At 60.6% G+C, this 17,274-nt stretch overlaps 1 protein-coding gene across 5 annotated transcripts in view; it reads left to right on the top strand.

Annotated features, from left to right (window-relative positions):
- Positions 1-17,274, top strand: part of KAZN (kazrin, periplakin interacting protein) — a 537,286-nt gene that overhangs the window by 444,636 nt on the left and 75,376 nt on the right. For all 5 annotated transcript variants that reach the window (XM_084875307.1, XM_084875306.1, XM_084875308.1 and 2 more), the window contains one exon: positions 13,558-13,749. In XM_084875307.1, coding sequence (XP_084731433.1) covers positions 13,558-13,749 — 192 coding nt within the window. The remainder of the gene's footprint in view (positions 1-13,557; positions 13,750-17,274) is intronic.

Below are 17,274 nucleotides of genomic sequence, written 5' to 3'. Positions count from 1 at the left end.
GAGGACCCTGCCTCCCTCTGCAGCATCCCCAGCCAGGGGACAACAGGCAACCTCGAGAAGTTCAACACCTGCCACTTAGGGGTCCCAGACAGGAACAGTGGGAGCCTGGGGTCATGCCCTCTCCTTCCCACTCCCTTTTAGTTCCCTTCAAGGATACTCCGTAGCTTTACTCCTTTGCTAGTGGCCCCTTACCATATATTGATATATAGCCTTCCATTCTCTTCAATGCCTAGGAGACAAGAAAATCTGATTGGTTCCTGCCCAACCAATGGTTTGTAGAGTTTGGGTCAGGTGACCGCCCTGGTCCAATCAGTTGCATCTGCAAGGGTGGGCAGGATACCTGGTGGACGCAGCTGCTTGGGCCTGTGGGGAAGTACCCTGTTTCCCCGAAAATAAGACAGTGTCCTATATTAATTTTTTATCCCAAAGTTGCACTAGGTCTTATTTTCAGGGGATGTCTTACCTTTCCATGCGCTAGGTCTTATTTTCGGAGGATGTCTTATTTTCGGGGAAACCCAGGGAAGACTAATAGACGGCTAATGTCCAGGACAGGTGTGCCTCCTGAACTTGAATGCCTCCTAGGATTGGAACTCACTTCCTTTCCCGGAAGCCCCTACACTTTTGGATTCATTTTAAGCCCTCACTCACCTTTCTATTAAGCCAGACATGGAGCGTCCACCCTCTGGCCTGCGTCCTACCGTTTGAGGGTCTCACACACCAGACCTCTCTCCTCCACATAAGGCTCTGACGGGAGAGGACAGGCACGGCGGCTTCTGCACCAGCTTTGTTTCCCCAGGTGTCTTTCCTCCCGGCTGGACGGAGCAGGCTGTGCTGGGAGGCATGGAGGACGGGGCCTTCCTTTGATCCGCCCAGCTCGACCAGCCTCAGATTCCTCGTCCCCCGCCAGGAGCCAGCGTCTTCCCTCCCACAGGCAGGGAGAGGATGTTCCCAGACTGAGCTGTGTGTTCCAGACTCTCCCCGTGTTTATTTCCGAGGACCCAGCAGGAGCCTGCAGGCCTCAGGGGGCCCTCCTGGGAGCAGGCGGGGAGAGAGGGAGCTAGAAACTCCGTGAAATGCTTTTAGGGCAGGCGGGGCAGCCTGGGCCAGGACAGGGCCCTGGAATGAGGACTCCATTCCCCGCGTTTGCAGCCCACCCTGCGCCCACCACCCCGGTGCTGACCGACGACAGCTCTTAGGCCAGAAGGAACCCGAAGACATTCGGTGACAAGTTCACATGGTATTTTTATTTTTTTATTTTTGTCCGTAAGCAGTGTCCATGGCCATACAAGCAGCATTCACCTCTTAGCAGGCAGGTCCCGTGAACATTTGCGTGCAGCCAAGAGGTTGCAAAAGGGAGGCGGCGGAGAGAGGAATAATACGCTCGGTGCTGACCCGCTGAAAAGGAGCTCGAGTTTCTCCACCTGGAAATGTTTAACGTGAGTCAGCTGCCTGCCTCCCAGGGCCGCCGGCCTCGGGTGTGGTTGGTTGGTTTGTTGCTCCCTGACTTCCCCCGGATTAGCCTTGTGCAGGTGTGCACGCAGGGGGAACGGCCGTCTGCAGAGAGATGTACGGCTCTCCCCAGAGAGAAGCAGCGGGAACAGGTTCCCGGGCGGCAGGGGGCGACCCTGGCTCAGTCTCCATGGTCACCGCAAGGGTCTTCGCCTGGACACGCTCCGGCTCTGCCCGTGGGCTTTGCCGAGTCCGTGCTGCCTGCCCACCTGCTGCCCCCGTCCGGGTGTAGGCCGCGTTGTGCAGGGCCGCCAGGCTGAGGAACAGCCAGAGCCTGCGTTCGGTTTTCCGTGCGGCTCGGTGTTGCCGATGCCATTGCCGTTGGGTTCCTGGAATGTCTGCCGCTGTGTGCCATCCACCGCGGGAGAGGGAGGGCCCTGGCCGGCCTGGCTGGGGAGCAGCCTGCGGTTCCTGAGGGACAGGGCAGCGAGCCCACGGGACCAGAGTCCAGTTACAGGGCCAAGACCTGGTCAGGGCCCGTCTTCCATCGGCTGGTTCTCTGCTGCCTTGCCCAACCACGGCAGGGAGAGAATGTTCCCAGACTAAGCATCCCACCAGTGGCGGGGAGCGTGTGTTCCCTTTTAAATCACCCACCCGCCAGTCCCTGGTGCCCCGTCACTCAGGTCTGTTCTCCACCCCCCTCAAGCAGCCACAAGTGCCCATCGCATGTCAGGGATCCCCGCCTAAGGCCCAGTGCTCCAGGTTTGAAGACTGTGGACTGGCAAGAAGGAGGAGGAAAGATCTAGAAGCTCGGCTCAGGAGCTAGAGCAGGAAGAGACTTAGGAGAATACAATAGATAGACCAACAAAGAGCCTTGACTCCAGACTATTCCCATCCGATGCCCACTTCATCCCCTCATTCAAGCTGGACACTTGGACACAGTGGCCACCAAACCCTGAACCTGCCATTCTCCCCTCGGTGCCAGGTCACCCTGGCTGTGTGTGCGTGGTGGTGGTGGCGGGGGGGGGGGGGGGGGGGGGGCGCCGACACGGCAGGAGAGAGGCTGGAAGGAGAGCATGCTTGGTCTTGAAGCACGTGGGTCAGGAGAATGTGGGCGGGGGGCTTTGGCCTGACCCAGGGCACCCTTAGCTCAGAGCTTGTGCCCTGGGCCGCATTCAGTTCGACGGGCACCTCAGGGGCTCAGCTCCTGGGTCAGGGCTGCGTGTGGTGCCAGGGCACATATAATACCAGGCTCGTGCCAGGAGGTGCTCCAGAAAAGCCGGGAAGGACACTGCCCTGTACGAGGTTTTCTTGTCTGGGTGGCAGGGTCGTCTGTATTCCTGCAAGGAAGACAGCCGAGGGGCGGTGGGGGGAGGAACAAGGGGGGGGTCACCATTGCTGACAACTCGGCATCGCCTCTCTGTCCACTTGCTTGTGCTTAAGACCCGGGTGCTGGGGCCCGGTCTTGTGTCCAGGGTGCGAGCCGTGCACGCGTGTGGGAGTGCGCATGCGGGTGTGTGGGAGGGGGAGGCAGGAGAGCTTGGGGTTTTTCAGTTTACATTTTTTTTTTTTTTTTTTTTTTTTTCAGTTTACATTTTTTGAATAGTTTTCTCCTCTGCTCTCCCAAGAGGCAGCCTGTGGAGTGGAATGAGCATTGACCTTTGCAAAATGTGTGTGTGGGGGGGGAGGGGGGGGCGTAAGGGGGAAGAGGGGGAGCAGACAGACAGGGGAAGCGTTTGGTGGCAGGTCTGCGGCAGCTCAAAGCAGGAATCCCAGTTACTCTTCTTCCGTTTTCACTGTCACCTGGAGACATGAGGAGGGCGGGCGGGTCCCCGGGCCTGGGCCTCCTGTTAGGGCCCAGCTGCAGGGAGCCCCGTGCTGGGCACCGCCCTCTCAGCCTAGAATGTTCTCCCCGCGGCTCCGGTCAGGAGTTCCAGGGCCTCCAGGGACAAGACTGCCAGGCGGGGGCTGGCCTCAGAAGCACAGGCAGCGGCTCCCAGAGGAGGAGAGGAGGGAGAGGAGCCGGCATATGGGTGGCACTTGGCGTGTGCCAAGCACTGTTCTCTGTGTGTGGTCGCCGGATGTGCCTAGGCCCTCGTGTAACCCTCACAACTGTGAGAGGCGCTGCTATTGCCCCATTTTACAGACGAGGGAACGGAGGCCCAGAGAGGTTAGCACGCGGCTGGCACGCCACCCCAGCCCGCCTCACCCCTGCGGTGTGTGCAGCCACACAGACCGCCCTCCAGGTGTTCAAAGCATTTGTACACAGCTCCGGGGTCAGGGCCACTGTTTCCTGGGGGGGAGGGGGGGACAGACATGTCTGTGGCTCAGTCCACAGACATGGCAAGACCTCAGGGACTGGATTTTGCCCTCCTCATCCCACTGCTCCTCCCCCCACCATTACCCCACCCTTTTCTGTGTCTTGATGATCAGATCGGCTCACGGATGGACCACACTGTCCAGTGAAAGGCGGGCGTTTTTCTAACGGGTTTGTTCCTTTCTCGTCCCGATGTCTGTGGCTCGACGGGAGGAGACACAGGGCCTCGGGGTCCCCTCTGGTCTCCTCCGTGGAAGTCGCAGCGTCTGGGACTGCACAGGCCTCTCGAGCGGGCCGGACCCCTTGGAAGTGCGGGGACCCTGGCTCTTTGAACAGACCCGGGGCTAGGAGGACCGGAATGGACGGAACAGCCCAGAGAGGCGAGGTTGGGATGGCAGACGTAACTGCACTTGGAAGGAAAAGCTCAAGGCGGTCAGCTTAGCGGCATCAGCCCCAGGAGTGGCCTCTGCGTGTGAGAATGCCGCCGTGTTCCGGGCGGGCGGCGGGCCTGTGGCCAGGCGCGCTTCCTTTAAGTTATCCGCTGGCGTTGGGGATTGGGGGGCCTGTGGCACAATGCAGAGCAGCGTCCTGCAAGGAAATAGTGCAGGGGCGCCAGCAGCCCGGCCACTGTGGCCCACGACCCCCGAGGTGAGAGCCCTGGGCTTCCCTCAGTTTTGGGGAGTCTGGGACTGCATGGGACGCGTGCCTGGCACACAGAACAGCCCCTCGTGTGCGTGCCGAGCGCGGTCCAGGCCCCCGGCTGCAGGCTGCCGAGTCCCGTTGGCTGGAGACCGGGTAGGGCCCCCCTGTGACCCAGCCCCTGTGGCCGGGGCCTGCTGGTTCTCAGCCCAAGGTAATTTTTCAATTAACTCGATGGGCTGGAGACGCGGGCATCCTGGGAGCCTGGGAAAATGTCCCGGGCCGGAAGGGCCCTCCCCTCTGCCCCTGCTGACTCGGACTTGGCCTCCAGAGGAAGGCTCCGATTTCATGTCGGGACACCAGGCTGTGATCCCGTGCCCCTCTGAGGAATCCCAGATGGCGCCTTCTGGAAGCCCCCGTGGGCTCCGCGCTGGCGGCCGGCCCGCCCTCCTGCCCCCACCCCCACCCCCGCGGGCTCCCGCCCCACTCCAGCGGCGAGAGCCTCGGACAGGGCCCTCGTTACTGACTTTATTGCCGAACAATTCAGAGAGGCAGCCCTGCCAGGTTTCATAAGGGAAACATTTAAAACATGCAAAGCACATTTTCTTCCCTCCTGGAGCAGCTGCTCCGTGGGGCTGGAGGGTCGTCGGGAGTGGGTTGTGTGGACTCCTGAGCGGCCTGCAGCCTTCACGGCCTCGGGCACCTCCCGGGGAGTGACCGCTGAGGACCGGGTGGCCGGAGCCCAGGACACCCTCTTGCTTTCCCGCCCCCTCCCCATGGCCGGGCAACCTCCCGGATGGCATCGGGGCTGCTGCCAACGTGTGCCGAGGGTCCGCGTGGTGCCGAGGGTCCGCGTGGTGCCGAGCCTCTTTATCTATCTGTCACTGACCTTCACGGGACATGGTGCTCTCTGGGAGGTGGGGACTGTCACTGCCATTCCCCGGAAGAGGAAAGAGGCAGCAGGTCAGACAGCTAAAGGATGGAGCCGGGATCTGGCCCCGCAGCCCGTTCCAGAGCCGCTGGTCGTAGCCGTCATTGTTGCTTTTCCAGATGAGGGAGTTGAGGGACTCAGGGCCAGTGGTCGGCAAACTCATTTAGTCCACAGAGCCACATATCAACAGTACAGCGATTGAATTTTCTTTGGAGAGCCCAATTCTTTAAACTTAAACTTCTTCTAAGGCCACTTCTTCAAAATAGACTCCGCCCTGGCCGTGGTGTTTTGTGGAAGAGCCACAGGCACACTCAAGGGGCCAAAGAGCCGCACGAGGCCCCCGAGCTGCAGTTTGCTGACCACGGAGCTAGAGGTCAGGCCACGCAGGGATTGCCCGCCCCTGGTTCCCTTGGGATCCACGTCTGAGAAAGAATCCGGGTCTGCCATCCGCCCGTCGGGGCCGCCGTCTGGACTTGGTTTACGTGGTGTTGACAGCTTGGATCTGTCCGTGACATGGGTCTGAAGACGTAGGGATTTCAGACTCACTGCCCTCGCATGATGGCAGCGTCGAGGGGCGCCGTGGGCCAGGCTCCAAGCACCCACCTCTCTTCTCTGTGGAATCATTGACATCCGCGGGGGCCGTCGGCATGCCAGACACGTGGCCATGCGTTTAACCCCCGCGGCGGCGGATGAGACGGGCCGAGCAGGATGCTCTAGCCAAAGCATGTTTCCTGTGTGGCTGCCGGCTCTGGGGAGCCAGTGGCCTCGTGGCCAGAGCCGTGGATTCCAGACGCCTTCCTCCGGGCGTCAGGTTGGGTGTCTGTAAAACGGGAATGGATGCCTTTCCAGTCCCCGTCTTCCCAGGCGGGTTGCTCTCCCCCCGGGAGCGGGGCCCAGGGAACCGCTTCCACCCTGCGGGCTGGGGTGGGTGGAGAGGGAGGTGGCAGGTGGAGAAGGAAACAGACGGGCGTCTGCTGCTGACTCAGACTCCGGGCCGGGCTTTCCCTCGGTGTCAGGGCCTCGGTCAGGTCGGTTCCACCCGGTTTGCGATGAGCTCTGTGCTCGCCGCGCGGGTGGCCTGTGTCACGCGTTGGTGGGTGTGACCAGAGCTGGGCCTTCTCCTCTCTTTTTGGTAAATTTTTCCCTCTGAGTGGCGAACCAAGAGGGAGGAGGGGTGAGGGGTGAGAGTCATGCATGCATGGCAAGGGTGGCAAGGGAAACAGGTTGCTATCCCTCTCCTGGAGACTGCCTGTAGGAGCCAGGCCTCGGGGAAGGCAGAAGCCTATGGCAAGAGGCAAGGTTGCATGATGGGGAAGGGGGACGCTACCATTTTTACCTAAATGCCTTCCCTCTCTCCCGGCATGCAGCTCGAGAAATATGCACAGCGCGGCGTTGAGGGCAGGCAGCCTCATCCAGCTGTAAAGGCCATGAGCTTTGCAATCAGGCAGACTTCAGTGTTGGGATCCGGCTGTGACCTTGAACAAGCCAGTTCACCTGCCGTGGCCTCCGTCTCTGATGTGCAAGCTGGAGAGGCTAGCGCTGCTCCCTCAGGCCTGGGAGAGGTTCCGGCGGCCAGGGCTCAGGGCCAGGCTCGTGGTCAGCCCCTGCCTGCAAGCTGGGACCTCGGGGAAGGATGGTGGCCCAGTGGCTGTGCAGTTGGTGCTGTCAGACCCCTTTAGGGGGGAGAAGAAGGTTTGGGCAGGATAAGTCTGTAAATGGCCTGATAAGGCAGAACTCAAAAGCTTGAAACTAACCCCACTTCCAAGAGCTGGCCCTGACGCTGCCCTCCCGGGCTGAGGTTCCCAGATTTCTCTGTCCGCAGGCAAACCATCGCTTCTCAGACCCATCCCAGACCAGCCTGGACACCCCTGTGACGGCTCCTGTCACTCAGAGAGCTTCGAGGGCCCGCAGGGGCTGGAACCCAGGGCCGCAGGGCTGCTCCGGATCCCAGCTCTCCCAGCCCCAACAGATGTGTGTTTACCCATGAGGCAGCCCGGGACAGTCACCCCGGGCCTGCACCCACCCCCGCACGCAGCCCGGCCTGCACGGAGAGGCCCCGTGTGGCCCGCGTGCCCGCAGCCTCGGGGCCTTCTCTGTCCTCGGGGGCCTGCCTCCCCTCGCAGTGGGGGCGGGGCGGGGAACCGGACAGAGGTGCTGGCTCAGCACCCCTTTCACCCCGCTCCGGGCCTCCTGGGTCCGAGTCCCAAGGTCAGGGCTCCGAGGGTGTCGAAGCCAGGCCTTCCTTCAGAGCACCCACGAGGTTTGCCCTTTTCTGTGATGTTGATCGCGACAAACTACATTTGACCCCATCTAGAACCTTCCGCAGTGTTCCCACTTAGACAATTGCTTTGCTTATGTTTACCACAGGCCGTGGGGACTGGTCTTGGCTCCATTTTCAGATAATCTCAGGGGTCACTTGTCCAAGGGTCAGATAGCTGGGATGGGGTTGGGGGGGGAAGGGAGCCAGGAGCGAGTTCAGGCTGGCTGACCCCAGGCTGCTGGTCTCCCTCTACTGCTCTGGGCACCAACAGCCCTGGCATGTCTGCCAAGAGCCTGGCATGGGGCTGAGCTCCGGGTGTCTGTGTGAGTGGGGGGCATGCCTGCTCCGTCGCCCCCATCACCCACCCCAGCCCCTGTAAGTGAGAGGGTGCCGGGGATAAGACTGGGTGCTGGAGCAAGACCGCCCAGCTCAGACCTTGACTCTGCGTGACCTCGGTCAAGTCACCTAACTCCTGTGCCTCAACTTCCCTGTCTGTAAAATGGGGTGATGATGCTAGGACCTGCTTCGTGGGGTTATGGCGAGGATTTAGCTGATTAAGGCATGTAAACTATTTACAGCAGAGTCAGGCACACATAGTGTGTGCTTAGTAAAGAGGCAGTTGTTATTGTGATTACAAGATTACATAGTAATTACAAAATTACTAGATGCCCGGTGCACAACATTTGTGCACTGGGGGGTGGGGGAGGTCCCTCAGCCTGGCCTGCACCCTCTCTCAATCCAGGACCCCTCAGGAGAGGTCCGCCTTCCAGCTTAGGCCCTGCTCATAGCGAACGGTCGTTTTGTCGTTTGGTTGACTTGCATATTAGGGTTTTATTATATAGGATTATTCTTTTTAAAAATATATATTTTATTGACTTTTTTACAGAGAGGAAGGGCAAGGGATAGAAAATTGGAAACATCAATGATAGAGAAACATTTATCAGCTTTCTCTTGCACACTCCCTACAGCCCGCAACCAAGATACATGCCCTTGACCGGAATCGAACCTGGGACCCTTGAGTCCGCAGGCTGACGCTCTATCCACTGAGCCAAACCGGTTAGGGCTGTATATGATTATTCTTGAGACCTTGGCTGTGGAAGGCTAGGCTTGCATACCTACAGCTCACCAGGAGGCCTTAGGAGAACCTGGGTCCCCCGTTGCCTTGTCAGGCCATTCTCGGGGGAGCCCTACATCGCAAAAAGCAGCTGTCTTCCCTTTTCCCCTTCTGCCCCTGCCCTCGCGAGCTCACAGAGATTCATCCTGGAAAAGGCCTGTCACACGCAGAGGCCTCTTCCCCAAGCCAGGAGCAGTCGCCTTCCTGATGCGCCGGGTTGATTCCTCCGCTGTCCCCACTTCCTCCTCCTCCAGCTCCCCAGCTTCCCCTGCTGAGCTGGCGCAGGACAGACCCGCAGGGGCTGCTGGCCCTTCGCAGCCGCTGCACTTGGACTGGAATCAGCAGGGTCATCAAAGGCTCTCCTCTGCCAGGCTGCCCTGCCTGGCCAGCTGCTCCAGGCCTGGGTGCTGCTCCAGGCCTGAGTGCCGCTCCAGGCCTGTGTGCCACTCCAGGCCTCTGTGCTGCTCCAGGCCTGGGTGCTGCTCCAGGCCTAGGTGCCGCTCCAGGCCTGTGTGCCACTCCAGGCCTGTGTGCCACTCCAGGCCTCTGTGCTGCTCCAGGCCTGGGTGCTGCTGCAGACCTCGGTGCAGGTACAGGTCTGAGTCACACGCTGTGCTGGCCCCAGGCTCTGGTCTCTCTCCCAGGCCTGTTTTGCCTGTGCATGTTGCCTCCTGTTATAAAGTGGCTGCTGCAGCTCCAGCCGAGTCTCCTTTCCAGGCAGGAAGGCGGATCTCTCCCTTTCTTTCCCCCCCCCTCTCTCTCTTTCTCCCTCTTTCTCCCTCCCTCCCTCCCTCCCTCTCTTCCTCCAAAGCCCTTTTTTCTTCAAGGGTAGACCTCCTTGGGGCCTTTGTCCTATGCCTCAATGTCCAGAAGCGGATCACAAGGACAACCCTAATTGCATGGGAGGCGGATAAATGGCATTTTTAAGCACTAGGTCAGTGGTCGGCAAACTCATCAGTCAGCAGAGCCAAATATCAACAGGACAACAGATTGAAATGTCTTTTGAGAGCCACATTTTTTAAACTTCTTCTAACTCCACTTCCTCAACATAGACTCACCCAGGCCGTGGTATTTTGTGGAAGAGCCACACTCAAGGGGCCAAAGAGCTGCATGTGGCTCTGGAGCCACAGTTTGCCAACCACTGATCTAGATTCATAAAGATCAGCAGGCCCCTCTAAGGGGCTGGTCATGTGAAGGCTTGGAGAGGGACAGGGACTGACTTGCCCTGGTCACACCGCAAGGTGGCCATCCCTCCGAGGCAGAAACCCACGTCTTCCTCTCCAGCTCTTCCATTGCTTCTGAGGGCCGTCCGCGCCCCCTCTGTGCAGGGGGTAGGGGTGGGGTGTGATGGGCACCAGCAGCGCTCACTGTGCTGAGCACCTGTCAGTGCACTGCCCGTCCCATCTATCCCCCTCAGCCTGGTCTCACAGGGGAGACAGCGCAGGCCCAGAAGCTGGGGGCAGGTGCAGTGCCGGGAATGAGCTGCCACAAACCCCTCTCTCCGCCCAGCTGCTTTTCCAGCCTGGCCTCCTGAGAGGTGGCTCCTGCAGGTGCCGCTCCTGCTGTCCCTCCTCCTGCTCGATCAGGGCCCCACTGCAGGGGCGGGGTCTCTGCCAGGTGCACCTGTTGGGAGGGTGAGCACAGGAGAAACCCGCCTTTGCCCGATTGCCCAGGAGAGGGACACAGGCCCCATCTTGCTCTCCGCTCTCTCCTGCGCCTTCACCCCATCTCCATGGCCTTCCTGTGATCGCCCAGTTCTTGTCCCCCAATTCCATGGGGTGCAAGTAGGGTGACTGGATAAAACAGCACAACCCGGCTCAGTTTGAATTTCGGACAGACAGCAGATACATTTTCAGTGTGACTGTGTCCGTGTGTGTTTAGGACACCCTTATGCTAAAAACGACTCGTGTAGCTGAAATCACAGTGTAACTGTGCATCTGGGTTCTTCGGTTTGTTTAGCTTTGCTTTGCTTTGTTTGCTAATCTGGCAAGGCTAACCGGGTGGCACCATCCCCATGTGCTGTCCATGACAGCCGAGATCCGGAGAAGGGGCGGAGGGCGGGGACGGGGGGCGCGGGCTGGGTCATGCTGAGGTCGTAGCCAGGACTGGGTCGGTCTCGGTCTCCAGGTCTCTTGGACGCCTCTGCCGTGTGCGGAAACGCAGTTGAGAGCTCACTGGCTTCCCCCGGGCAGTTGGAGGAAGCCCGGAAGCGACGCTTCTACAGGAAATGTCAAAACAAACCTGGCTTCCACCTGCCCGGATCTGTCAGCGGTCCCTCAGCCCTCGCTGTGAAATAGGCGTTTGGCAGATGTTGGGTCGGAACCGGCCCCGGAGGCCCAGGCAGCTGGGGAGACCTAATGGAGGAGAGTGTCGTCGTCCAGCGGTCGACAAACTGCGGCTCTGCTGACTAAGGAGTTTGCCGACCACTACCTTAGGGAAAGACACTTAAAAAACACTTTAATAATGTACTAATGTCTTTAACCTGAACTCAGACCTTCTGGGTAAGGGTAACGCCTTTACAGCAGTGGTCGGCAAACTCATTCATCAACAGAGCGGCACACCGAGGCTCGTGAGCCGCAGTTTGCCTACCACTGTCGTAGGCCATCCGGGCTGCTAACCTAAGACACCTGAGGCTGGGTGCTTATCAGCAACAGCCACGTGTGGCTTAGCGTTCTGGAGGCCGGGAGTTCAAGTTCAGGGCACTGGCAGATTCCGTGTCTGGTTTGCAGACCGCTGTAAACCAGTTTAATTGTGATCTGGGTTGTGTATTTTTGTTTGTTGTTTGTTTGTTTGCTGTGTTCTCGAGTGGTGAAAGGGGCGAGGGAGCTCCATGGAGTCTCTTAGAAGAGCCCTGATTCTATCCCTGAGACTTTCAACCTCAAGACTTAATCACTCCCCTCCCCCACCCCCACCCCCCCGGCCCCGTCTGCAAATGCACATGGAGCATCAGCTTTCAGCCTGTACATTTTGAGGAGACACATTCAGTCCGTGACATAACGGTAATGCAAGTTCCCAAGTCATAGTTACTGCTGGAGATGATGAGCCAGGGCTGGCGTACAGAGGAGTGGGGAGGGTTAAGACCTTTTATAATCTGACCCTCCCCCATCCTCCCACTGAACCTCTCCAGGCTTCCTCTTGTTCCTTCTCACTTTGTACACTTCATTGATCACACAGGGACCTCTGGCTCTCCAGCCCCTTTGCCTTGGTTCCTACTGTTTCATTTGCTCACCACCCTCCCGTACCCATCTTCCAAGTCCCATCTCAAATGTCCTGTGCCCTGAGCAGCTACAGCCCCTCCTCTGTATTCTGCTCACTTACGCAGACTCATTCTGCTCGGCGGAGTCTGAGGCCCAGGATGCTCCCCGCTCCTCTCTGGACACCCCGTGCCAGGCCTGCAGTGTTGGTGACCTGCGAATGTTTGCTGGAATCAGGGCAGGGAGGGGCCCCCAGAGCAAACCTCTTACTGTGCAGTTTGGCTGGGAGACTTGGACAGGTCCCAGTCCGCACTCCAGTCGATGCCAGGGCAGCCAGACCTTCCCTCGCAGACGGCCTGCCTCGAGGGATGCCAGCCGGAGGCAGGCCCTGTCTGGGCCGTTCACCTGGAGTCCCCCGTGGCTAGAGCCGCACCTGGCCTGTGGCAGGGGGGATGGGGGGGGAGCGGTCATGTGTCGGCACACACTGTTGGGGCTCGTGGGACCCCGTAGTGAAGAGCACGGCCAGGCCCGCTCTGGGGAGCTGCACCCACCGGGCACGCGGGTGGCAAACAAGTAGCCTCCTTCATAACGAGGGGTTTGTGCAGGTTGTCAGTGTGGGACAGCAGGCAGGGGTGACGGGGGCTGACACCAGCTGACAGGAAGGCAGGAAGCTCGTCTGGCTCCTCCCGGGGCTGAAAGGCCTTGTGGCCTGGGGGAGGCTGTCCCAGGAGCCGGGCAGCCAGGGAGGGCTTCAGCCCAGGGGTCGGGGGACGTGCTCTGCATCACGGGGGCCCAAGGCTTCTGGTGGGGGGGGGGGGTGGAGAAGCTTGGGGAGGCCAGGGAGGCCTCACTCGCACAGGTAGCTGGACCCTGGTGGCCTCGGAGGAAGTGGTAAGGGGGACATGGGAACAGGACGCGGATCCACACCACCATTTCTCAAGGCCTCTGATGGTGGGGGCCCCCTGTCCTCCAGGCCTCAGCTCTGTCCCCTCAGCCTGTCCCCGCCCCCAGACGTGGCTCCGCCTCCAGGCCCAGGACCCCCCAGGGGTACAGGTGCCTCATCGATACTGAGCGCTCCCTGTGGGCCGAGGCCTGCAGGAGGGCTTCCTCTGGTCTCCTTGGAGCCACCCCACCCGATGGGGGCCGGACCCATTTTACAGATGGGGTGTCTGAGGCTCGGAGGGGCCGGGACCTGCTTGTCACCACATGTCTGGCCCGAGGGGGAGCCAGACCAGGGGCCCAGGAACATGAAAACTGCCCCCTGGCAGTGAGAGGGCTGGTGAGAGACACCCCTCCGAGGGGGAGGGGGTGCTGGGGCCTGCTCTAGGGAGGAAGTGAAAGGGTGCTCCAGGTGCAGAGCGAGGACCAGGGTGGCGGAGGCCGGGAAGGGGCCAGAGTGATGGCTGAGTGGGGCGTGGTGTGGGTGCAGGCTGGGTGCCCAGGCCTGCTACCAGGGCCAGGACCTCCTTCAGTCCGTGTGAGCATTGTAGTCGTGCGTGTGCGCGCTGTTACGGGTTAGTGTTGCCGCGGTGTGTGCCGCCCAGTGTGGCCGTTCACCCTGCGTGCAGCACCCTGCGGGTGGTGTCCCGGCTCGGGGCAGCAGACCGTGTGGGTGCCGGTGCGCCCGTCCTCTAACCTGTGCCTCTCCCCCAGGGCTGCTGCGGGAGGAGGTGTCCCGGCTGCAGGAGGAGGTGCACCTGCTCCGGCAGATGAAGGAGATGCTGACCAAGGACCTGGAGGAGTCGCAGGGCGGCAAGTCGGCCGAGGTGCTGTCGGCCACGGAGCTCAGGGTGCAGCTGGCCCAGAAGGAGCAGGAGCTGGCCAGAGCCAAAGAGGCCCTGCAGGGTGAGTGACCGGGCGGCGAGGCCCCACCTTCCCGCACCTGGGGCTGGGGCGCAGGCCATAGGGGCTCTGGGGAACCGGGGTCCAGCCTCTGCGGGGGGCGTGACGTGGAATCGGGGTCCCCGTGCTCAGACCCTCCGGCTGCCCTGTGCCTGTTGGGGTGGAAAACTGCCTCTCACAGGACTGGGCACATAAGTCATCCCTTCCTCCCGCCGTAACAACCACTGTGCCCCATCCTGGCCGGTCGTGTATGGTAGGGGGGTGGGCATCTTCGCCAACCCAGGTGCTGACCCGGCAGTGGGTCCTCTCTTTGCCAGCACCTCCCCTCCCTGGACGGAGCGCCTGTGGGCTGGGTTCTCTGCTGGAGGCCTGCTGGTCCCCTGCCCCGCACTCCCTGGGGTGGCCCTCCCGGGCGGGGCTCCGAGCGGGGCAGCCTCCAGCCCCGGGGCAGGTGGAGGAGTTGGGAGAGATGTGGCGTCAGTGCCCAGGGGGTCTCTTGCCAGGAGGGACCCTGCCCCGTAGCCAGCAGCTGCCGTAGGAAACGAGGAGGCCAGTGGGCCACGTGGTCAGCCTGCTCTCCCTGGAGCTGCTGGGGATGCAGCAGCCACGTGCCCGTCTCTCCGGGAGCCCCTGCCGCCCTCCGCGGTGGGGAGGGGGCTCAAGGTGCTTGAGAAAGGGGAAGTCCGCCCCAGACAGGGCTCCACTGGGGGAGAGAGGGGCGTGGGGGGCGGGGTCTGCCTGATCCTCTGGTGCTCCCCAGGTGTCTCCCTCTCCCCTGGGGGAAGACAAGGCAGCCTGCTCTCCACTTCCCAGTTACTAGAACCATAAATACTCTCCGAGGACTTTATTTTTGAAGCCAAAGCAGGTTAATTGACTTCGGGCTGCTGTAGCAGAAACCCCAAAAGAGGGGCTTCACGCACCTATCTGTCTCTCCTCTGACCACCGGAGGAGCCGTTCGGGTGGTGGGCGTCTCGGCTCCCCAGCCTGGGAGGGACCCAGAGGAGCCAGAACTGAGGGCAGAGGCCCCCTCCGGCAGCACTGGCAGTGAGGCGGGCTGCAGGGACAGCTGGGCCATGTCACTTCCTCCTGGACGGCCCCGTCCAGGCCACACGGCTAACGGGCAGAGGGGCGGGAGCGGGGAGTGGGTTGTGCTGGGCAGTTAGTGGGCTCTGTCATTGTGGGTCTCCCTGACCAGAGGGGAGCGGTGATCAGCAAGCACCCGCACACAGGCCAAGCCGGCTGTGCGTCCAGCACCCACCGCCCGTTCCCCGGGGGCGTCTGGGAAAATGTCCTTACCCAGATGTTTCGGCACCGAACGTGTGCGTTCTTTCAGCAAAACAAACGGCTCTGACAGGCAGGGACCCCCTTTTCTGCTGCGGCTGAGTTCCCATGGGGTCACTGAGACAGTGTCTGGGTGGTCTCCTCGGGCCAGGGTGGGCAGGTGGCCTGTGTCACGGTCCAGCTGGCGCTGCATGGCCGGGAAGTCCGGTGCCAAGCACGCATGCTCTCTGTGGGCAACCTTCCAGCATCAGGCCGATCTGCACGAGCCTCCCTCTCTCCCTCCCTCCTTCCCTCCCAGCTTCCCACTCCCCTCCTGGGACAGGCCCAGTCCCAGCGACACCCTCAGGAGGTGCCTCAGGCCCCTGGGGTGGGAGCTGAGATCCTCTGGCCTCAGCCACATTTCGTGGAAAACTGGAGGAGAGTCAGGACTGGCTCAGGTAGCACCATCTCAACCACCTTTGCCAAGTATTTATCGCCAGGACCATAAACCCCCCCTCCCTGTCCTGGGCCATGGAAGGCCATGGAAGGCGTTCTTCCCCGTATCCGCCCTCAGGGCCTGTGGGGGATGGAAAAACCTCTCAGCATCCTGGGGTCCCCACCCCCAGCTCCGGGGACAGACAGCTGCCCTCTGCAAACCTGGGACAGTGGCCGTGAGCGAAAGGACCCGATGTCTGTGGAGGTGTTGGTGCCACGCTTGCTCCTGCCGCGAGAGCTGGCTGGTAGCGGCCGGCAGGCCTCTCTTCCTGACTCTGTGCGTGGATTTCTTACCCGCCGCCAACGGTCTCCCCAGCGAGGACTTGTCAGGGGTCACTGAGGGAACGCGCTATCAAGCGCCTACTGTGCGCCAGCACTGTTCTCAGCGCCTGATCTACCAGTCACCCCAATCCTGCTAGGAGGTGGGACCCCCCTCTTACAGATGGAGACACCCGGATGAGGCTCAGGGAGGTTAAGTGATTGGCCAAGTGTATACAGGGCTTTTCCGGAAACTTCTTCCACTACACCCCACACCGCGTCTTCCGTATGGGGGGGACGTCAGCCTGGACCGGAGAGATGGGGACACGGGGACAGGAGGCTCTGGGGTCAGATCTGGGCTTGCATCCCGCCCAGCGCCTCCGCTTGCTGGCTCTGTGACCTTGGGCAGGTTCCTTGACCTCTCTGAACCACAGTCCCCTGACTGAGAGTAACAGGAACAATTCCCAAAACCTGCCTTTCTTGTTATTGGGGCGAATACAAGCAGCTTCTCCAGAGGATCGTTGTGGGGATTAAGTGAGATATCAAGTGGTTGGCCCGGAGCCCAGAGCCATTAGTGCAAAGACTCAGTGATTATCGCACGTGAGGGGGCTCGGCAGCCCTCCTGGGATCTGCGTGGAGACACGGGCTCCCCGGTCCCACCAGGGGCGGCCCGGACCTCGGAGGCCTCGTGCCCGTCGGAGCCCAGGGCGCGCCGTGTTCCTGGAAAGCCTCCCGTGGGCGCCGTCAGCCGTTCGAGCATCCCGCCTGGCGTTCCGCACGGCCTGAAATAGGAAGCTGCCTCCCAGCCACAGCACGTGGTGGGTGAATTGCAGACAGATGTGGGCAGAAGGAGGCAGGGCGTGGAGAGGGATTTACATGCCCGTAATGAGGAGAGCGAGCATGAATGTGCCCACCGAGTCCGCGGCAGATGTTGGCGACACGCGTTCACCGCCAGCCGGTGTCTCCGTGGCGGGAGCAGGCAGAGCCCCCAAGGGTGCCTGGCAGGTCCCACTGGCTGTCCCCTGGCTGTCCCCCCTCAGTCTTTGGTGTGGGGTTGATGAGAGCCGAATTTTCCAGCACATCAGGATTAGGAACTCAGACACCCAAATGTCAGCCCGTGTTCCCAAAAAATCAAAGCCACAGAACGAGTCTAGTTTGGGGAGAACGGTACTTAGAAGGTTCCTTTGTTTCTGTGGGGATGAGGCTGGGAATGTTTGGTTTAGTATTTTGATCTCTCTGTGAGTTTTACAGGCAGAAGCAATGAGTGATGGTCTAGGAAAAAAGGGTGTGTGTGTGTGTGTGTGTGTGTGTGTGTGTATATATACACATATGTACATAACCAAGTCCCTGCATGACCCCAGCTTTACACATGTGAAGCTCTGGGGCCCCTTGGGGTATTTGTCGATTTCCCCATTCCCCCCTTCATCACTGATTTCTCCAATAATCAAGGCACTATAGAAACAATGACCATGAAAATTTGCTTTTCCCTTTAATTTTCATTACTATTTTTGTTGT

This window comes from Pipistrellus hanaki (assembly GCF_964339955.1).
Source record: "Pipistrellus hanaki genome assembly, chromosome: 2".
In the NCBI taxonomy this organism is placed as follows: Eukaryota; Metazoa; Chordata; class Mammalia; order Chiroptera; family Vespertilionidae; genus Pipistrellus; species Pipistrellus hanaki.
Note: the sequence above shows the minus strand (reverse complement) of the source record. Positions and strands in the feature narration are given on the sequence as shown.